Source organism: Uranotaenia lowii, chromosome 2, assembly GCF_029784155.1.
Source record: "Uranotaenia lowii strain MFRU-FL chromosome 2, ASM2978415v1, whole genome shotgun sequence".
Taxonomy (NCBI): Eukaryota; Metazoa; Arthropoda; class Insecta; order Diptera; family Culicidae; genus Uranotaenia; species Uranotaenia lowii.
Window position 1 is genome coordinate 207,150,561 of NC_073692.1, and position 23,809 is coordinate 207,174,369.

The following is a 23,809-nucleotide window of genomic DNA, read 5'->3' on the forward strand; positions in this document are numbered from 1 at the left end:
ATATTCATACAATGTGTGTGACAAATTAAGCATTCATTGAAATTGCGAAACTTAGACTAGATAAAACAGTACAGTAAAGTTAAAAATAACAATCTCCATAATTTTTACAAGCTTATTTTAGCCTAATGGGTTAATTCCATCAAACTGTTCTTTTTTTTAAATTTCGCATGAAGCTTATTGAATTGTTCTTTGTAAAACATGGAAAATAGTCAGCTACAAAGCCATATTTTCTAGGATTTTGTCATGCTGTTACTTGATGCTTGGACTTTCATAAAATCTATGAAAAAATATACGAGTACCTGGTAGCACACGCTTGAGTCATATTGAATTGATTTTTCTCATCAAATATTTGCAGCCGAGATACTTTACTGTTTCTGATTCAGCATTAATTTAATTTGAAGGTATTTATACACCCTTATTCTTGTTTACGGCGTATCTGACTTTCGTTCGAACGGATACTTTCGATCGAATTCGAAAGAGCTATTCTTGTTTTCGTTCGAATGCGATACGTTCGTCGTTGGTGTTACCCGATGAACTTCGAATTTTCTAAGCAGCCCTTGGCAGGCAAATGACAGCTCTTGGCGTAAATATTTATTTTTTTCATTTGTGGAAATTTGTTCATCGAGCAACGAACGGAAAAAAATCAGATTTTACGACAGAAAAAGTGAATTTTAGAGGTGTGCTGGATGATTCCTTCCAGGTTGTGCTTATTTGGTGAATTAATGGACAATGATACAACATTAGCAGTGGCTGTGGATAATACCAGCAACAAATTTTGCTCGTCAACATAATGGAAAGCAGCAGCAACAAGCACCATCCGACATCGATGCTGTTCGTTCAGCTGTGACCTGTGTCCTCGATGGTCTCCGATCACAAAAATACACCCTTAATGCCCGACTGTAAAAATGATGGCTCTGCCGCTATTTGTATGCTGTTCTGTTAAAAACACCTCTGCCGAAAAAATAATTGATACACCGTTTAAATAAAAAAAATGTTGTAACATTCATGATAGAAATTTCTTTCAATTAAATCCTCACTTTTTTCCGAATATGAAATTTGGAGATTTTCCCATAAAACTTATTTTCAACCGTTCTCAACTTCAAAAACGCTCCCGGTTCGCAACATCTGACTTGCGTTTGTTGAGCAGTAGTAAAAATACACTGTATCAAAAAATTGTCCGTACAGCACGTACCTTGAGATCCGAACAATCAAAAAGTGCACTTTTTTAGTCAATAAAAATACTACAATTACATCATTCGCTGCAGAAACTAATCCTTTTTGTAGATCAGTATTAAAAATGTTGATGAATTAAACCTCAAAAATTATCAAATTCATTTTGTATAGAAAGTCCCAAAAACGATATCAAAAAATTGTCCGTACACTGAGGCCTTTGTCAAATATTAGTCAAGTAAACATTTATATGTCAGTCTGTCAAACGCAGAAACGTGAGTTGAATCTCAGCAAAGACGATTTCCAGTGGTCTGAGCGATAAATACGGTAAAATGAACTTTATCTAGCATAAATCAGTAGATTTTCGTGTTTCCGGATGTCAACGGTTATTTTTTTGTGAAAAGCAGACATTTTCATGTTTATTAAATCCACAAAAATTAACAAGAAAATGTCTGCTACTCACAAAAAAATACCCGTTGACATCCGGAAACTGATTGCTGACCTGAAAAATGATGGTAAAAGCTGGTCCTAAATTGCAGGTATAGTAAAACGGCCACGAGCGTCGGTTCTGTATGTCCTTCAGAACTTTAAGAAGACTAACTTCCTGGAGACCACTCCAGGAAGAGGCCGCAAACTGAAGCGTACGGATCGTCACCATCGCATCATTGTCAGGGAAATCAGTCAGAATCCTAAAATCAATGCCCTGAAACTAGCAGACAGCCTGAAGAATTTTGAAAACATACAGGTTAATCCTCAAACGGTACGGAACATACTTCATGAGAAAAAAATACCGAAGTCGTGATGCTCTGAAGAAGCCGTTTATATCTGCTAAAAATAAGAAAAAACGGCTGGAATACGCTCAAAAGTATGTCCTGGAACCGGAAGAGTTCCGGCAGAGCGTCATATTCACTGACGAAAGCAAATTTAATATTTTAGGGTATGACGGACATGTAAGAGTATGGCGTAATCCAAATACTGAATTGGATCCGAAAAATTTGCAACCGACAGTTAAGCACGGGGGTGGCCATGTAATGGTGTGGGGTGCTTTCAGCGCAAATGGCACCGGAAACTTGACATTCATTGATGGAGAAAAATCAATAGATTTATCAGTCATATTACGCGTCTACAGGAATATAAATATGATTGTTTCAGATACGATCAAACCAACCATCAGCTTATGCGATTAGTCTCCAGGGAGTTAGTCTTCTTAAAGTTCTGAAGGACATACTGAACCGACGATCATGGCCGTTTTACTATTCTATGCGTAATTCGAAGACAAGTAAATAAATAAATTTCGGACAAGCTTTTATCGTCATTCTTCAGGTCAACAATCAGTTTCCGGATGTCAACGGGTATTTTTTTTTTTTTTGTGAGGAGCAGACATTTTCGTGTTAATTTAATCCACAAATTGTTGAAATCTACTGATTTATGCTAGATAAAGTTCATTTTACCGTATTTATCGCTCATACCACTGGAAATTGTCTTTGCTGAGATTCAATTCGCATTTCTGCGTTTGACAGACTGACACATAACTGTTTACTTGACTAATATTTGACAAAGGCCTCAGTGTACGGACAATTTTTTGACATCGTTTTTGGGACTTTCTATACAAAATGAATTTGATTATTTTTAAGGTTTAATTCAAAAACATTTATAATACTGATCTACAAAAAGGATTAGTTTCTGCAGCGAATGATGTAATTGTAGTATTTTTATTGACTAAAAAAGTGCACTTTTTGATTGTTTGGATCTCAAGGTCCGTGCTGTACGGACAATTTTTTGATACAGTGTACGTTCGATCGAAAACGAGAATGCCATCATTCGTTCGAACGAACAATGTTCGAAAGATCGAACTGTTCTCATTCGTTCGAACGAAAACAAGAATGCAAAATTGCAAAACTTTCGAACGAATGTCATTCGATCGAAAACGAGAATAAGGGTGATAGTCTTTCTAAAAGATAATCGACCGAAAAACTTTCCAAAATATGATGGTACAGGTTGTTTTATTCATGGAACGTTGTTATTCATTTTATTTTAGACCCACTAAATTCTTACGATAAACTTTCTTTATCTTTGACTATCTAAACATGTCATTAACATCATTTCAAACTTATTATTATCAGTAAACAACCAGTAAAGTGAATAATATAGCGCGGATAGAGAAAATCAAATGATCAACTGACAAAAGAAAAGCCAAATATGGGACAGCTTTGCGGGTATATTTAATCCGCATGCGAAATATACTCGCATTATTTTCTCTTCCGCATCAACAACTTTCAAATCAAAAACACATTGGACGAAATTCTACAACAATTATCTTAATATCTGTGAAGAAAGAAGTAGAAAAGATAAAGTTTCAACCGAGAAATCCACGAAAGTTAATAAAAATCTTCAAAGCCGTTTTCTCGGTTCATTGTTTTTGCATATGGGACAGACTTGCCGGCAGTGGCAGTGAACATGCTTCTTAAAAATTTCTACCCGTTCATTTTCAATATCTGTAATTTTCTTCTTATCTTCTTCTATCCATCTATAATTTTAAGTTCTTGAAATGTGAAATATGAGAACATAACATTTACCGATAAGGCCGTTAAAATGGGAGTTGTAAAAATTTAAGAACTTCTAATTTTCATACAGAGCCTGCATCGGTCAACAACAAGAACAAATGGTCAAGGGTTAAGCCTTGTTTAGGGTTACCATATCCTTCAACGCCAAAAAGAGTACGTTGAAATCATAATTCAAAATATTTGGGAGAAACCAGGAGATTTAAATTCAAATAGTGACAATTAGTTGCTAGTTATGTGACTTACCTGGCAATTATGACTTTTCAAAAATACTTTTACTAATTGAAAGTTATCGTTTTTAGTTTTTGTTCATTTTCTTGCAGATTTTTAGTGGAAAGTCAAAGGGTCGTTGGATTATTCGAAGAGATAGAGATAAGAACATAGCAAACATGAAAAAATATTGCATTTCTAAAAGAGTTCAAATTGCTGTTGTGCTCTGTGCTAACTGCTTGGGCACTAATTGCATATTCAAAGGCGCTGATTGCCTGCACAGTTTATTTCGATGCCTGGGAGAAGCTTTTCTTAAGCGATTATAAAACTTTTGAAGCTGTTGTATTTGACTTATAGAAAAGAACTGCTGATGAAATAGCAAACTTGATTTAAACGAAAAATTTAGATTTTAGTCGATTTGTGATGCTTTTCATTTTGAAAACACAACAAAGCAGAAAAACCTGAAATACCGTGCCATGAATGCATAAAGTGTTGCATTTCTTCCAGACTTCATGTACATTTATAGGACTGGAAGAAAAAAATTCGTTTTTCTGATAAAATGTCTTTCAACAATAAAGAGTACATTCCGCAAGATTTTACCAAAAGAAGAGTACGCTCATTTCTCGATCGAAAAAGAGTGTATGTACTCTCAAAAGAGTACGTATGGTAACCCTAGTTAAAGGGGCCCCTAAGAGTAAGCATTGCAGAATTCGGGCTGAGCAAATCAGGATCACTTATTTTAAACCGCAAAAGCTGAGCTAATATTTCCAATTTTTACTCACAAAATGAGGACAAATGTTCTCTAGCTAGTAGAAAAAAAAACCAAGAAAGTGAGAAAAATGACCTGAATTTTTTTTTAATAACGCGAACAAATCCTACAAAATACGAACTTGTTTTAACAATATTCTGGCAATAGGGCTTAACTTTACTTTGAAAATCCAGGCATGTTTTTTTCAACCAACCCTCCATACTCTTCCATACCAACAAATCTCCATTAACCCCCTGGTAAAAAGGACCCTACAGTTCTCAGCACATTTGGCACAAACACTTTGAACATCATTCTATTAAAAAAAAAGAATTTTCTTCTATTTATTTTAGGGTCCTGACTTAATAAGTCAGGACCCTAAAATAAATAGAAGAAAGTTCGAATAACACACCTATTTGAAATGCTTTTTTTTTTAATAGAATGATGTTCAAAGTGTTTGTTCCAAACATGTAGGGTTCTTTTTACCAGGGGCTCAATGTAGCCTTTTGGTATGGAGGAGTGAGGTAGGCCGCTAGAAAAAAAAATTACGGAATTTATGATCAAAGTCATCATGATTTCAGATTAGTTCCTTCTGAATGTTGTTGCCCCCATGAGTGTCCCAATCTAATCCAGGAAAGTGTGTGATTACTACCTACTTTTGCAAACACGAGGGACAGTCATCGGTTGACGATTGAAGATGCAAGATGCACGCACTGTTGACGTTCAAATTATCGCTACACGTCCTGTTTGATTCGCTTCAGTAGGCTAACGTAAAGCAAGATTTGCATGGCCAGACCCCAGACGACTAATCCTAGAATATCGTAGCCCCAGGCAAGTTCTGGCATGGCTACCAGTTTAAGGAATTTCTTTAGAGTGAAATAGCAGAACGTTTCCGGGCAGGGGACACTCTGGCGTCCGAAGCCATAGAAGATGTGAACCGCCGATTCGAAGCTGTACCGGACAAAGGAAAGATAGGACAGCGGCTTCATGTACCAGGCCATTTGGTCCAACACGATGAAGAATCCGGAAAACAAAGTGGTCAGAATAATCACGAGAATGGCGTGCAGGATGGCCTCATTGACGGGGAAAAGTGCTCCCAGGGCCAAGCCGAGGACCAGCGTTATCCAACCGGAAAGGATGGCCGTTGCCCAGATGGCTAGAACTCGGTACCAATCCAACGGTTGCGAGGTTAGATAGTAGATGATAAAGATGGCTGCTGACGTGGAGAAAATCTAGATTGGGGGCGAGAGAAAGCGGTCCGATGTCAGTGAGCGTTCTATCAGTATGTGTTGTTAATTGGCGAAAATTCGTGCACTGACTTACCAATGAGGGCATTTCGACGAGCAGTTTCGAGATGTAGTAAGGCGTCAGTGCGTACCAGTTGTTTTTGTGCTCCCGAATGAAGGCTGCTGACTCGAGGGGATCTGTAAAATATACATAGGTACATAAACATCGATTTCATCTTTTAAGTTTGTTACCCTTTAAACGCATTATCATTTAGTTTTTTTTAAAGAATTTCTTGCAAAAACAAGGTTCCATGTTATGTTCATCATTTATTTCAAAACTTCAATTTATATATCTCAATAAAACGTAGTAGTACAGTGCAGTTTGACAAAAATGGTACCTACAAATTATTAGAACAGATTTCAATTAATTTAACAGCATAATTAAACGCAAAACTATTTGGATTCAGCCCTCTCAAATTTGTCAAACTTAACAAACTTAAGTTTTGGATTCTCAAAAAAAAATTTTTTTTTTTCGTAGACCTAGAGTAAAAAAAGAAAAACAAATGAGAATTAAGTTTATTGAGAACACAAAGAAAGTTAAATACAAAGTTAAAGAAAAGGTAAAAAAATTTGAATTCCGGTTACAATGGTTTTTAAAGTGGCTTCCAGAGGACACAAAGTGCAACTTGGAATTTTTGGAAAAGCTTAAAGATTTGAAGGGGTCCATAAATTATAAAAATAAGTTTGAATCGATATGACTATTCGAAAGATCGGGTAGTGGATTAAATAGAAATGATCAAAGTTTCAACATATGTATGAATTGATGTGCTCTTCAATATTCCACGTCATCTTAATAAAATTTCGAAGAAAATTTGAAACTGTTGAGCTGTAAACTTTTAAGCTTGTTTTTTTTAATGCTTTATTGCTTCTTGAAGTAACAAAGCAATATGATAGAAATATTGCGAAAAAATGTAAAAATTTGTTGTAAGATGTTTTTATATTTATTAATTTATTTATTTATTAACTGTTTTCTAGCAGTTGGATGAGTCTGAAGACTGTTGTCAACTGCTCAAATCGGAGATTTACGGATGTGCACGTGAATAACAGTGCGGAAGTGGATGACCGGCTGGTGGTGTTCATATTTCTGCTTTGCAACAGGTGTAGGATTGGGTAGGGTAGGGAATGGTAGGATGTTAAGAATGTAAAGCTAGAGGATAATTTGCTATGCTTTTTGCTCCCAAGAGTCCTTGTAAGTAGGTTTTGCCGCGCCTACGTTGCTTTGCTTTTGTGATTGTCTTGGGAGTGCTATGCATATAATTAATTTTGTTACGGCGAAGCAAAGAGACATCGAGCCCCTCGGATTAACCAAACTATCTTTATACTGTAAGGCTTCGACAAGGCAGGTAGATGCCTCTAAGCTGAGTTTTCTTAAGGTGAGTTGAAGAGAAGAGATTCCAGATTTTTCTTGAATGTGTCTATATTCCTGAATTCTTTATTGTCAACGGAAGTGAATTAAATAAATTCATTCCACGATGTACTAAGCTGCCCAGCAAATATTTAAGGAGGTATATCGCAGGAACAACAGAATTATTCAAACAATTATACCAGATGAAAAGATTGTATTAAACTTACCAAAATAGCATATAGCTACAAAAGTGGAGGCGATATATCTACAATGACAAGCCCCACAAAGTGCAAAATAAACGATTTTGCAGTCCGGTATCTCACCACGATGCCAACTCATCAGTTGGTATGATCCACGCTATAGCTCTATAGGTGAGATTTTCTTTTTACGAACCAGTCATAGAAAGAAAGGGAAAGATCGGATAGAGTTTAAATCGATGGACTGCCCATTTATCGTAAATCAGTTCACTCAAATCGTAAATGTCGAACTAGCATATTCCCAGCTTTTTGCAGACATATTTACGAATTGACTATACCGTTATCCGACTCAACTACTTTTGGGCAAAGCTTGTCGTAAATAAATGATTAAAATCATTCAATACCAACTTGTTTATGCTTTTAAGTTTAAAGTCTCTCTAATCAAACAATCAATCAATCAATCAATCAATCAACTTGTTTACGATGATTATTGAAAATGTCTTAATATTCGATTTGAATTATCATTTCTTTTTTTTTGTGTTTTATGCAAATTGTGTTCTTGATCTAGCAATAAAAAATCACGTTTCCAGCGCTTCTCGTATTCCTAGCATGGATGTTGTTAATATAAATAATTTCTAGGTTTGACTTAAGGAGATTTTTAGAGATTTTATAAAGAAAACGTTTAAAATATAACGTATCAAATTTATTAAGCATTTCTAGAGGAAGCGGTTTTGAATTGTATAACAGTCTAGTGGAAAATAATCTGGGTAACCTTCTCCCAAATTTTATAGCGATATTTTGACGATTTTTCAGGTCAGGTCTGAGGTCAGGTTTAAGGTTGCTTTTTTTTAGCACGTATACGGGTCGGTTAAATCTGGGCTATTTTAACTAAAAACCTGGCAAAATCCGGGCAATTGATTTCACAAAATTCCGACCAAAAATCCGGGCAAATCAGGTCGAAGCTCAGGAAATACTTTACAAAAATCAAGAAACAAAACTTGAAAAAAAAATTTTTTCATCAAAGCTGACGAGCTGTATTTTAAATCATATTTTGGGTTTCCAAGAATATTTCAAGACTATTTTTTTAAGAATTGCTTAAAAAATATCGTTTTGGACGCAAGAATAAAAAAAAAAATTACAAAACAATTAGTTTTTTTTTCGTTTGATTTGGTAAATAAAGCTAATAAATCCGGGCAAAATTCAGGCTATTATTAATGAAATCCGGGAAACAGGACCGGACCGGACTTTTTCAAAATTTTATATTAAAAATGCGGCAAATCCGGAAAAAACGTGCAATCTGGCTTACCTGAGCGTTAATATTTACACGGTTAGATACAATAACCTAATTTAACATAAATTTTTAATCTTCTTAAAGATTTTTTTTTATTGAAACATTATTTTGTATAAACATAACTAGATATGGGCGCTTAGATTGATTTACTTTATAAACCGTCAATTGACAATAATTATAAGGTTTATTTGTTTATTTGGTTACATCTTAACGGGTCACATGTTGATCCCAATGATTCAATGTATACAAAGATTATATATTAAAACGATTCTAGCTCTACTCCACCACAACTTTATTTAAACTTCGCTCTACTTGAACTTACAACTTAGAAACTTGAATCAATACTAACTCACAAATTATTAGACTCTGTATTTATATGATAATGGAATGTTCTGGAAACTACGGAATTATACCACTGAATTAAGTATAGACTATTCTAGATTCTTCTAAGGAATTATAATAACTTTCTAAAAACATCAGAAAATACAATGATATGGAATGGAACATTCTGGAACCTTCTATGGTAGAACATGCTAAATAGTAATGGAATATTCTGTAACTTTCTATAATGGAACGTATTGGTATACGCTGGAACATAGTCAATTTGGATTTTGTGGTCAACAATTCCCCACCATTTATGAAAATAAAAAAAAAAACTTTTTTTAAAATCAGACAGAACTCAGGGAAATGAATTTATTTAAAAAATTAAAACATTGCCTAATAATACTTCAAAAATGTAGAAAACCTTCCATTTGATTTTTTTTCTATTTATCTATATATATAAAAAGCAATTTCTGTATGCTTGTTTGTTTGTTTGTTTGTTTGTTTGTTTGTTTGTTTGTTTGTCCTCTATAGACTCAGCCGTCTTAAGAGCTAGAGGTCTGAAATTTGGCATGGATGCTCATTAGGACCAGTAAAGATGAAAAATATTTTCGGATTTTCGAATGACCCCTTTTGAAGGGGGTCGTCCATACAACACAAATATTGTTTTCGCGATATTGACGTTACTTATCGTCGGATTGTGTTGAAAATTTGCACATGGATGTTTTAAAAGACGAGCAATTGATTTCAGGTGTTAAATTTTGCGTAAGGGGTCAGCCAAAGGGGTCGTCCAAATTAACTGTTCGCTGTTTTTGCGATATTGACGTTATTTTACATCGTATTCAGATGAAAATTGGTACACGATCGTTTTGAGCGACGTGCAATCGATGTGAGGTATCAAATTTAGTGTAAGGGGTCGGCAAAAGGGGTCGTCCATATTAAATTTTCAGTATCTTCGTGATATTGTCGTTTTTATACATCGGATTGAGATAAAAATTTGCACATAGCAGTTATAAGGGACAACCAACTGATTTTACTTATCCAAACTAAAATCAGGGGTCGGCCAAAGGGGTCGTCCATATTACCTATTCACTGTTAATGCGATATTGTCGTTATTATACATCGGGTTCAGATGAAAATTTGTACACAAGAGTTTTGAAGGATGAGCAATGAATTTCAGGTATTAAATTCAGTGTAAGGGGCCGGCGAAGAGGGTCGCCCATATTAAACTTCCAATATTTTTAAAATTTCGTCGTTATTTGACATCGGATTTTGATGAAAATTTGCACACGGTAGTTTTCAGGGAAGGGCAATCGATTTCAGATGTCCAATGTTTTGGCAGGGGTCGACAAAAGGGGTCGTCCATATTAATTAATTTTTCACCGTTTTTAGCAATATTGACGTTATTATGCAATGGATTGCTTTGAAAATTTCCACACGAGGGTTTTGAGGGAAGGGCAATCTATTTCAGATATCAAAGATTGTACAAGAGGCCACCGTTAGGAGTTAAACTTTTTGGCAACAAATGCGTTGTTATGCAACTGTCGAGTCAAAATTTATACACGGGGTTTTTTGGCACAGTCAATTGATTCCTGAATTCAAATTTAGTAGCAGACGACAGAAAAAGTGATCGTCCAATAGTTTTGCGATTATTACTGAACAATGAATTCGGAAGTGCATCTGGAAAATGCTTGGAAAATGCTTGGAAATTGACTTTCATACAAACTGTTCATGACATATTCCAAGTTGAAAGCGAAACGGAGTTCGTATGGGATCAGCTAGTCTTTTATAATGAAGAAGCTATGAAGCAAAGAAAAAAAATAGGCCATGATACCCTACACTCCCCCAATTATTCCATATATTTGTATATGGAATATAATTGATTAATTGTAAGATTTTTTGTATTCAATGGAGTTGTTTTAAAAGCTATCAAATCAGTCGCAAATGAGTGAATGCCCGTCAGAAAAATGGAAAGTTTTGAATTTTACGGGGAAACTTTTAAATTTTCTAACAAGATGAAAATAGATCATCTTTTGATAATTCATAATTTATAAAAATCAAATTATTGATACTGAAGATAAGATACTGAAAATAAAGATTTCAAGAGTGCAAACAAAATTTGAAGAAAAGCTTGAAATTACGTGACGTGAATTCAGTTCACAAAGCGGTTCTGTTTAAACTGAGTGAACTCACGTCACAACTTTAAAGAGGCATAACATTGTTATTTGTTGTTGATATAGAATGCAACGTATTTCAAATTGTGGGTATCGTAAAACGGGGTTACTTTGACCAACAATAAATTTTTCCACATTATCATCAATAACCCTGTCTATAGTTTGAAGTTTTGAAAACTGTTTTTAACATTTGAAAGCCTGTTAATTGAGTATCAAAAAGGCAAAATTTGGTTTGTATTTTATATATTTTTTTCTTTTATTTCAAAATCTTAAAACATCTAATTTTTCCAAGGCTCACAAACAAACAGCTCTCTTGATGATACCAAAAAGCATATAACAAACGTGTTGTTGAATGTGAAAAAGCAACTTTTTTTTCATTGTATATGCATAGTTATAGTGCTATTTTCATAGTCGTTTAATGATAATTTTATTTTTATAAAATAAGGACATTTTCCAAGATTACGCCCGTATTAATTGGAAAAAATCGATAGGAACCCTATCAAATGGTTAACTTTGAAGAAAAAAATTAAAATGGAAATAGTGGGAGGGCCTAGGAGATGAGTGGCCAACATTTTCAGGTGGCGGGCCAAATTTTAGAAATGTGTCTACACTTTTTTCTACTATCATTCAAATATGTTTTAAACATACCGTAAACTTGGAAAACTTTGACCACTTTTTTCATTCCTTTTTGAGTATGGCTGTGTGGTAGCAGCCTAAAGAATACTGCCACTGGGATACTGGTTCATGTCGTACGAGGCGACTTATCCAGTACTTCCCAGATACGTTTATCTCATATTTCTGTCTATTGGAAATCAATGAGGCTGTATCTGGGAGGGGGAGAAAATAGGTCAAGGTCAATTATTGCATGCAGAGTTCAGATGTTTTTAAAGTTCAAAACATTGGAATGAAATGTTTTGAATCTGATTCAGTTTTAAATTCTTGCTAGTATTTTTGAACTTTTGTACGTATTTTCTCTCTAGAAGAGTGCCAATGGTGCATATGTAGTACATGCATTTGCACAATCATTATTCTTCCATATTTTCTTGTTTTGCCAATTTGGAATTTGATTTTTCATTTAACTGATCTCTTTGCTCTCCTAGTAACTCTGTTCAATAAAATCACAAGTGTTCAAATGTGAATCGCAAACGCATCGCTTACGGTCCCATTGCTTTTGGCTATCTGTTAATATTAACCGATTTGAAATCATAGAAAAATATGATCTAAATTACATCAGTTATATCTGTTACATCAAGCGCAAAATTAGTGTATTTTCCTTATAATGGACAAGTGTTCAGTCCCTTCTATCTTTGGATTGGTAACAGAATTTTGTGGAGGTAAATGTCATTTAAAGATTTTTTATTTTTAAAATTGCGTCATGGTTATTCAATCATTCAAGCCGTACAAATATCGTTTCCATGGAAAAAATGTTAAAAAAAATTTCTTTTAGGTTACCAAAAGGCTTTAAAATTCCCATTAAATCAAGCTTTTGATCAAAACTTGTATCGCATGTCGACAGTCATATCTGTTCCACCTAATATACACATGTCACTACTCTTGTACTGACACATATTCCCTTAGCTTTAGAATAGTTATAGTGTTAAGAAGAGTCAAAGCTCCTCTAATGTCGCACTCTGATATTTCGATATCATACGTCAATCCTGGTTCTGGAATTCACTGCTACAGCTTCGTGGAGTGTTAATATCGCTTGTTTCGAAATTTGTCGTCACAGAAACTCATTGTAGTCGTCTAACCAGAGCGCTAACTGGTCAGTTAAATAAAAATATATAAATACAAAACTTTGTTTTCTGAATATCCTGTATGGTTAAGCTATGATTAAGAGGTACTATTGTACCTATATTTACCTTCCACATAGTGTGTACATGTCCCTCTTTTGCCCGACTACATTTCCTTAATGTATGTCAGAATTTAACAAGTTAGGTTAATAAAAGTCCTTATTTCCAATATTATAATTAAAAGCTTTATTGCTTAAAAATCCCTATGTGGTTAGGCTGAATGCCAACTTTGCCATTATAAAATCGTTTATTAGCCCTCATTGTAGCATCCTGGTTAAAACATTTTCTGATCATTGTAAACTCAAACCTCCTGAATTTTGTAGCTGTGAATCAAAAATGTATGATTCATTTCAGCTCATATATGCCTGTTTTTCGTTTGCTAGGAAGCTTTTAGGTACTCTCGCCTATCCTGTTATAAGTGTATCTAATTCAAAGAATTTAAACTAAAATAACAATCTATCATTTTTCACCCAATGTGGTTATAAGCTTCAATGCTTCAAAATCCCTAACTGGATCGGCATTATGCCCTGAATATTTGTTTATTTTCTAATCCTTTTATGGTTTTCAGGTTTCTCAGGTATATGATGAAATCTGTGAAAAAAAAGGCTAGGCACAATTTTCCCGTTTGTTTGGACGTTTTAACGTGCTGCTTTAAGCCTACCCCTTTTCTGATACCTTAAACTTGGAAAACTTTGACCACTTTTATCATTCGTTTTTTAAATATTTTTGAAGGGATTGCATTTTCGTAATACCTACAAACTTTAAAACACTTACTGAGGTGAGGAGTTTAAAACGTGATCAATGACTGCAGTACCTTCAAACGACATTGGTTGTTATGATTAAATGTTTGTTACAAAACCAGACTTCGAGTTTCGGGGTAACTTTGAACACTATGGTTTTTACGTACCTCAACATCTTCAAAGTTATTGCCATTTAGCACAGAAGGCATAAAATTAATAACAGTAATTTTTGTTAGAACTGAACTGATTTTAAAAGGTTTTTTTTTCAAAAAACATTTACTATCAAAAGATGGACAATGTTGCTGCATTCATCTAGGGAAAAAAATTATAAACATTTCTCAATGTCTATTGGCCTAAAAAAACTAATGGAATTTTTCCTTTTTGCAACTCCCTAGGTCCTCGCACTGCCCCCATTTTCTTTTTTTCTTCAATTTGAACCATTTGATGGGGTTTTAGCCATTTTTACTAAACGGGACTCATAACAATAATAACACTCAAACTAAACATTAGCAAATGAAGAAGAGTTAAACTTTCTCATAAAACAACCCATTTGCTCCTAAATGCTTAAATTTGATCAGGAGGTTGTTTGTGAGCCTTCGAAAAACCAGATATTTTAAGATTTTAAAATTACATTTTAAGTACTCAAAATCAAAAATTTTCTAATAATAACCACATTTAGCTTATATGTTACTCAATATATAGACTATCAAACGCAGTAAACAGTTTTCAGATATTTCAACTATTTACTTTCATAATGATGATTATCTGAAAAAATTTCATGCTGATCAAAGTTCCCCCAGTTTACGGTATTTAATTAAATTATGAAAAAGCATTTAAAGTTATGAAAATATTCCAGAACTTTAAGGAAATTGACTCATGGTATAACTATTACTTAATTTCAACATGAAAAATGACTTGAATCGAAACATCAAAAGAGATATCTAGGATTGCTAGCGATTTTTCCAAATTTTCCCGGATTTCTCGATGAAAAATAAGGATTTTCCTGAGTTTTATTACATTAGTTTTCAATATGCATACATCTTAGCTATTTCCTCGTAAAACTCCGCCGGATGTTCTACTTGAAATTCCACAACGTTTAATTCAATATGCGAAACTTTTCCTCTTGTAAAGTGGTCTACCACCATCACTGCTGTACGTGTCAAGATTGAACTTGTTACACATTTTCACCTTGGTTGAGTAGTTAAGGTTACTCGGTCCTTTGCAACGTGGAGACAGGCAGGCTACCCGACGGGGTGCAAAAATTTTAAGAGTTTTGAGCAAATGAGATCCGCAGCTCTATTTTGAAATTTTAATAATTTTAGACTTCTTTTGAGTCATACCATAAAAGAGAGAATATTGGCTCCTGAAAACTTTCCCAGAGTTGTACTTAAATGTACATAGGGTGAGTGCTCCTACTTTGGGCCTAGAGCCTACTTTGGTCCTAAAATACCGAAAATCGGAAATAATTAATTTTGTTTGCAAAGATTCAAGACGCCTGAATGTAAATAATGAACTTTTATTCTTCCTTTATCCTACCATACCGCTTTTTGCCATAAAAAGTAATTCCAATAAAATTTTCATCGTTTTAAAGAAAGAACTTTCTCTTTAGTGGTAAACCAGACAGCTTAATTAGTGGGAAACCTTTAGAGAAATTAGAGAGATTAAGAATAACTCACATTATTTAATAGGCCAAGCCGTATTTTAAAGGAAAACTACCATTGCTATGATGAATATAAACTATACTATCGATTTTCCTTAAGATAATTGAAAATCATTGGAAAACCCGGAAAATAGGTATAGGGTCCAAATATAGGACACTTTCGGCCATGATGTTCCTTTCGTAGACCTACAAAAATAAAATATTTAATTAGATTTTTGATTTTTTTTCGAGAAATCTTACTTTTTACTGGTATTTTAGATCTAGGTCCAATGAAGGGTACAAGGCCAGTACCAAAATAGTAACAGTGGGTTCAAAGTAGGAAATTTTGGGCATCCATATCTTTGTGAATCTATCAAAAACGGCAAAACCAAATATGAAAATTTTCATTGAAACTTACAGAGAAGACCATTAACTACGAATGAGTTTTCTAAAAACCACAAAACACCCATCCATGTATGAGAAAAACATGGGTTTATATAAACCACCGCTTAAAGGGTCCAAAGTAGGGCAATTAACCCTAAATAGCTAAAAATAATCGAAAATGTATAACGCAAAGAAAAGACTACTTCCAAAAGCCGTGGTGGCTAATCAATGTATTAAAACTCCATAAAGTTAATATAATACAAAACAGGATAGCTTGCGACGATTAGGAAATAAACTATTCATCAGATTATCTTATCAAATGGAATAAACGTAAGCTTTAATTAAAAATCATTCACCCTCAAACTTTTATTTAACAAAAATTATCTTGACTGAAGATTTGACTTCGTATGTACTGCCATGTAAATATCTTTAAAAACATAAAAAAATGTTCCTAGGGGCTTGTGATATAGCTCAGTTAGCAAGTCAGTTGCTTTCTGAGCCGATGTCCGTGAGTTCGAGCCCAAGAGTAAACATCGATCACAGTTGTACCGGATAAGTTTTTCAATGACTTGTCCGCCAACTTCATCGTTGATATAAGTCGCGAATGACATGAAGATGTTAAAACGACTATAATCGAAACAAAAAAAAAATAAAAAAATGTTTTTTCAATTAGTTCACAAAATTTAAAACTTTCAGATAACTTGAAATAAGGCAAGGCGACGAATCAAAATATCAAAAATAACTCTTTCACAAATTTTGTTTCCTTTTTGATATACAAAATCAAAATCTTTAAAACTATGCGTATGCAAGTCTTTGAGTAAAAATATTTTTTTTCAAAGATGTAAAAATGTTCTAACCTACCTACCTAAGGGTCCAGCGCCGATTGACCGGCGCATAGGGCTGAGATAAAAGATCTCCACTGCTGGCGATCCGGAGCCAGCGTCTTCACTTGCTGCCAGCCAAGGTTCTCGTCAACTGTGCGGATTTCAGCGGCTAGACTTCGCCGCCACGAGCTTTTGGGCCTGCCTCTTCTTCGATGCCCATCTGGATTCCAGTCAAGCGCCTCTCTGCAAATCTCGTTTTCATCTCTTCGCAGCGTGTGCCCAATCCATCTCCACTTACGTTCCCGAATCTCGATTTCTAGCCCCTTTTGATGACACCGGCGATGAAGTTCAACGTTTGAGATCCAGTTGCCAGGCCACCAAGCGCGGATGATGCTCCGCAGGCAGCGATTTACAAAAACTTGCAGTTTTCGCGTCGTCACCGCATATGTGCACCAAGTTTCACACCCGTACAGCAATACGGATTTGACGTTTGAGTTGAAGATTCGGATCTTAGTTCGTAGAGAGATCTGGCGTGACCGCCAGATGTTTCGGAGACTCGCAAACGCAAATCGGGCTTTTCTGATCCGGGTTTCGATGTCCTTCTTGGTACCACCATCAGGCGTAATCTGGCTACCAAGATACTGGAAGCACTCCACTGTCTCAACCTGTTGTCCAGCTACCACGAAATTGGAACGATTTTCTGTATTGATTTCCATCGACTTGGTCTTTCCGACATTGATTTTGAGACCTGCTGCCTTGGAGCTTTCGGTGAGGTCGTCGAGTTTGCTCTGCATGTCTTGTTGTGTTTGGGCGAGCAAAACAATATCGTCTGCCAGGTCAAGGTCGTTCAGTTGCTCCATGGTTGAAGGATTCCACGGCAATCCTCGGTTTGGTCTACAGTCAATCGATCCAGTCAAGATCTCATCCATTACGATGAGAAAAAGCAGCGGTGACAAAATACATCCTTGTCTCACTCCAGCAGTTACCGGGATTGGTTCGGACAAGACACCGTCGTGCAAGACCTTGCACGAAAATGCCTCGTACTGTGCTTCGATGAGATGGACTAGTTTCTCTGGGACCCCTCGTCGTCTAAGAGCAGCCCAGATGTTTTCGTGGTTCAGTCGGTCAAATGCTTTTTCGAAATCAACGAACACCAGCAGAAGAGAGTCCTGGAATTCGTTGATTTGTTCCAGTATTATTCGTAGCGTTGTGATGTGGTCCACACATGATCGTCCGGATCGGAATCCAGCTTGTTGCCGTCGGAGTGTAGCGTCGATTTTCTCCTGGATCCTGTTCAGGATCACTTTGCAGAGTACTTTAAGGGTTGTACAGATCAAAGTTATGCCACGCCAGTTACCGCACTCTGTTAGGTCTCCTTTCTTTGGGACCTTTACGAGGATACCCTGCATCCAGTCGGCCGGGAATGTTGCAGTATCCCAAATGTCAGCGAAAAGACGGTGCAACATTTGTGCTGACAAGGCAGGGTCGGCTTTGAGCATTTCAGCAGGAATGCAATCGATTCCAGGCGCTTTGTTGGATTTCATGTCCTTGATTGCCGCTTCTATTTCAGCCAGCGTGGGCGCTTCCGAGTTGACGCCATTAATGCGACTTACTGTGGGCGCCTCGAGCTGCGGGTTCTGTTGGCCATTGCTATTTGTAACTCGGAAAAGTTGATCAAAATGCTCAGTCCAACGCTTGAGCTGATCTGTTCGATCTGTCAGCAGCTGACCTGCTCGGTTTTTCAGCGGCATTCTTGCATTAGTCCTTGCACCACTAAGGCGGCGAGAAATATCATATAATAATCGGATATCTCCAATGGCGGCGGCTCTTTCTCCCTCTTCGGCTAGGGAGTTTGTCCAGGCTCTCTTGTCTCGTCTACAAGCTCGTTTAACTGCCTTTTCCAGCTCCGCATATCGTAAGCGGGCGGCTGCTTTGGCTGACCCGGTACATGCCTGCTCAATTCCGACTTTCGCCTTTCTCCGATCATCGATCATCCTCCAGGTTTCATCCGACATCCATTCACTTCGTCTTCCACAAACTTTACCGAGAGTACCATGGCTCGTCGTGATAAAGGCATTCTTGATTCCACACCACTGTTCTTCGACTGTTCCGTCTGTCGGCAGTTCCGAGGCTCGGGATTCTAGCTGTTCAACGTATGCCCTTTTCACCTCTGGATTCTCCAACCGGCGGACGTCGTATCGACACCCAACTTTCTCCTCGCGCCGTTGGGCACGCGCAACTCTCAGTCGTATCTCGCCAAGGACGAGGTGATGGTCAGATGCAATGTCTGCGCTTCGTTTGTTGCGGACATCAAGAAGGCTCCTTCTCCATTTTCGACTAATGCAGATGTGGTCAATTTGATTTTCTGTTCGGCCATCTCGGGATACCCAAGTGACCTTATGTGCTGGTCGATGGGGGAAGAGCGATCCACCGATCACCATGTTGTTATTGCCACAAAATTCTACAAACAGCTCTCCGTTTTCGCTCATCTGTCCTAGACCATGGCGCCCCATGATGCGCTCAAAGTCCTGATTATCGGAGCCAATCTTTGCGTTGAAGTCGTCTAAGTGGATTTGTATGTCACCCTTCGGAATTCTCTCAACCACGCTGTTCAATTGACTGTAAAACTGCTCTTTCTCCTGCAAATCGGCAACGTCAGTTGGCGCATAACACTGGACCATTGTAAGGTTTCTAACCCGTGTTCTGAATCTGGCTACGATTATTCTTTCGTTTATCGGTTCCCATCTTATGAGGGCCGCATGGGCCTGCGGGCTTAACAGGAAACCAACTCCTCGTTCCCGAGTAGCATGTTCTCCTCGTATGCCAGAGTAAAGCAGTACTTGCCCGGACTGTGTCTTGTGTTCTCCAGTGTTAGGCCAACGGACTTCGCTCAGTCCCAATATCTCTAGCTTGAGGCGGCTAGCTTCTCTAGCAAGTTGAGCCAGCTTTCCTGGCTGGGCAAGGGTCAAAACATTCCAAGTTCCAATTCTAGTCCGTGTTTTCATGCTAAAAGTCGTTACCAAAGTTCCAATTCGGTTATTTCTTCTCTCAGTTTCTGTAACAATACAAGGTATCAGGAGCAGTAGGTTGTTAGCCTAAAGTCCCTATCCCGCGATGGGGCTGCCATCTTGGACTTAGCTGGCGGGAGCCGCATTTCATAAATTCAGCCGCTTGCTGCAAGACAGACGCTGTTTGAGCCGCCCCTGACCTGGAGAACAGACGCTCGGTTGTTGTTGCACGCCGCCCCTGACCTGGGGAACAGACGCGTGCGGCCACCTTCTCAGTCTGCATGCGACCAAAGCATCCACCGGGGTTGGGTACCCGATCTCCGCTTAGGTTACTCGCACCCCAGCCGGCACCGCGGGGAGGTAGAGATAGGAGTTGTGAATAAGAGGTGATATGACCACTATGGGGTCTCGTGTTGCACATTATCCACCGTTTACCAGCCGTAAAAATGTTCTCATGCTTTTTAAAGAAAAAATAAAGCCTGGATGATTTTAAACTGAATTTTGTTCAAATCAGTTCTTTGACACGTCTGTGATTAATTTGCTGTAAACTTTCAAAAATTCTGATGAAAAACATTTTTATGCATTGAAGAAGCTTTGTTTACATCAAATTTAGTTAAAGTTAAACTCAAAAATTTCTGAAATTCTTAATAGGATTTTTATCATTTGTAGGAAAATTCCGAAAAAATTACAATGTTTGGGGCTTTGTGCTGAAAATCGCCGTTTTTTATGGTTTCCTGGTGAAGGAATACTTCACCTCATCCAAATTTGTTTTTGAAGCCTTCGAGACCAAATTGATATTTTTCCTTTAAATGGGTATTCCATCACATTTCGTGGTGTTCCATTTGTTTGTTCAAATTTTAAAGACTGAATGCTCGAAATAAATTCGAAGATTTCAATTTAAATTTTCAATCTACCAAAGGTTCACAAATATTATGATCTTGCTCTGTTTTATAAGTATAGAGATTTCTTCATTATATTCAAACTTGTGAAAGCCCCGCGGGCCACAAATTTGCATTCGCGGTCCAAATGTGGCCCGCGGGCCACGGTTTGGCCACCTATGACTTAGGAGAATGTGTGAAGGTAAAATTTCATTTGGATTTTGAAGCTAAACTATTTAGCCATTGTTACGATTTTGCCCCTAAATGTATGCAGCATCATTGTTCTTTTTATGATTATACATGGTTTCAAAAGCAAACGTTAAAAAGCAAGAATAAATTGATAAACTAGCAAATGTAAATATTATGAAGGTGTTTTGTATCCTTTATGATCAATAAAACTCGATAAAATCGTCAAAATAGAGATTTATAAATGTTACCCATCAAATTCTGAACAGAGACAAAATCGATTTTTAAATTAAATTTAAAGTAGTCGAATAAATTTCTGCCACAATGTTTTATGTTCATAGGAGTCCAGTACTGGTTTTAAAATATGAAACATGCTACATTCCTTTTAACAGAAAAAATAATCGAAAAATATTGAAAAAAAAAACTGAATAATCTTACCTCGGATTACGGTAATTATTTCGTTTAAAAAGTGTTCTCAGACATCATCATTCTTTTTTTTTTTTTTGAAAACAGAAAATTGAAGTTATGTGTACTGCAGTCAAAAATGACCAACTCTTGCTTGAATTCAGGTCACAAAAGTAATCGACCGCATCACAAAAACATTAAATTCTTTCACACAACATTCATTTCAAATGAAATTTTATTTGTGACCGTTTACTACTATTTTTTTCATTCTACAGTAAATTGATTGACCTCTAGAATAATAACAGCTCAGAAACGTTCGGAAAAGTTTCACAACTTAACGCTCATTGCACAGAAAGCGAGAATTCCTGGGAAATCAACTGACATTTTACCAGATTCCCGTAATGAAAAATGGGAATGGTAAAGATGGGCGTTTTTAATCCAGAATCGAACACTCTTCCGTTTATATCATTGAAAGCTTGTAATCATAAGCTGTAGGCATCAAAAACGGAAAGCTGTTCAATTTTATTTGTAAAGCTCCCTCTAATTACTAAGATGACAGTTTTTTGCCACTGCTTTTATATGATCAGTAATGCCTGATTGACTCTTGCAAGTTTTAGGTCAAATTTACCCCGTCATTGTGCCCGCCATGCTTTATCCACATACTGACTTTCCGAAATATTATTTCCCGTTGCAAAACATAAATTAGGGTTTTTCAATAAATCTCTTAATGAGTCTAAAGTAGGACAACCAGAAATTAAATCTGTCAAGTTTGTGTACCATCCAAAGGTCTTTTTGATTTTTTCCTAAAATATTCCTGCTGTGATAAACTATAGATACTCACATGTCAGAATTGCGGCAAACAACGTCACAAAGTATATCAGAAACATAATAACCACTATTATCGATGTATTGGACAGCAATTTGGCAGCACTGCTCCCAACGTCATAAAATGTTACTCCCACTAGGAGCGCTGTCGCTATACACACCAACGTTCGCGCCTTCAAGTTGTACTGGAAAAGACACGCTTTATCTTGAATCATGCTAATTAATTTGCTTCAGATGCCAATCGTTTACCGAATCTCGTAAGGCACACCGAAAGGAACGTCTCAGCAAAACTCCAAGCTGTTGCCACGAACTAAGCATAAAGGATTGTTGTTCTTCAATGATGGCTCCCCGAGATGTCTCTATTGCTTCTACGAAATAACTTTTGTTGTTGTTATTTTGCAATTCCATTAGCATCTGCAGCCGTTCATCTTCAAAATCTAAACTGGCCACTTCCAGTGCTGGAATTAAGTTTTGATGAATAAATTTATTCAGCAAAGTTTAATACCTGGAGCCTACCAAAGTCAGCAGGATTGTGCGATAACGGACATTCGAGCTGGGCTGTCTTGAATGTTTCAATCATTTGATCCAGTGGCCCACAGTAGAGTTCTCTTCCTCTTGTCAGAATAAACATATCCTGGAATAACTGCAAAAGCTTCGATCCAGGTTGATGGATCACGCAAATGATCGCACGATTTTGCTGCGTGGTTAGCCGTTGAACGTAGCTTAGCACTTGATAAGAAGAAACCGTATCAAGTCCACTGGTCGGTTCGTCCAGCAGTAGCACCTTGGGATCCGAGACCAATTCCACGCCGATGGATAGGCGCTTCAATTCGCCTCCCGAGAGATTCTTCACCAAAGTTTGGCAACACTTTTCGAGCCCGATAACTTCGAGAAGTTCCCGACAGATCTGCTGCTTTTCGGGCTTGGAAATTTTCGGGGACAGTTTAAAATCGGCGGCAAAGGCCATACTTTCTTCGACCGTCAAGTTCATCCAGAGACATGCTTCCTGAGGGGTGTAAGAGATCAGCTTCCGTTGTTGTTTTGAAGTAACCGGAACTCCGTTGAGCCTCAATTGACCGGTGACACCAACCTTCCTGAATCAAATTGATAAGGTTTAGTGAAAAGGATGAATAACCCCTGACAATATAATCACACCGATGGCCGCTCAACACGTTCAAAAGGCTTGATTTTCCTGCACCAGACGGTCCCAAAATACAGGTCAGCCTCCCGGATGTGAAGGATCCGGAAACATTTGTCAGAATTTGTTCACCTTGAAATGATAACAAAAGCTGCAATAATCCTTCCAAATATTTTTTTATGATTAGTTACCATTTTTCGAACTGTGATAACAAAGATCGTGGAACGAAAGCGTAAAATTATCCGATTCTTCCATCGTCTTATCCTGACTCAAAAAAAAAGTTGCTGACTCGCCGTCCGCGTCCGCGTGATTAGAAGTTTAGTTCCGTACTGAGCACAAATTAAATCAGTGTGTTCTAACCCGTCTCATTTTCCGCATTCGGGGTGATAAGAACTACAAACGACGTACACATGCACATGGTTCAGAATTCGAGTCGAAAGTCATTATCATTTTGAAAATACCTACTAGCCCAGTTTTAGTGAGTCAGGTCATCGTAGGGTCTAGTACTTCAATGCAATACTTATTGATCGGTTGAAGAAGAACGTTCAGTGAGACGACTGTTATTAGTCACGCCTCTTGTGTAGGCGACGGCGTGGAAATTTGAATAGAAATTACACGTTGCACGACAAGTACCATTTTATGCCTAAGGCAACCGTAAACTCATTTAGTAATTGTTGTATTGGAACTTT

General features: G+C 37.0%; 1 protein-coding gene across 1 annotated transcript; it reads right to left on the bottom strand.

The window, feature by feature from the left end:
* Positions 1 to 5,397: 5,397 nt before the first annotated feature.
* On the bottom strand, positions 5,398 to 23,550 carry LOC129745794 (ATP-binding cassette sub-family G member 1-like). Its single transcript, XM_055739139.1, has 7 exons — positions 23,312 to 23,550; positions 23,138 to 23,252; positions 22,499 to 23,076; positions 22,232 to 22,440; positions 21,999 to 22,167; positions 6,010 to 6,110; positions 5,398 to 5,918 (listed from the first exon to the last, which is right to left on the bottom strand). The coding sequence occupies exons 1-7, from the start codon at positions 23,373 to 23,375 to the stop codon at positions 5,421 to 5,423; spliced, it is 1,734 nt and encodes a 577-aa protein (XP_055595114.1). The 5' UTR covers positions 23,376 to 23,550; the 3' UTR covers positions 5,398 to 5,420.
* Positions 23,551 to 23,809: the final 259 nt, after the last annotated feature.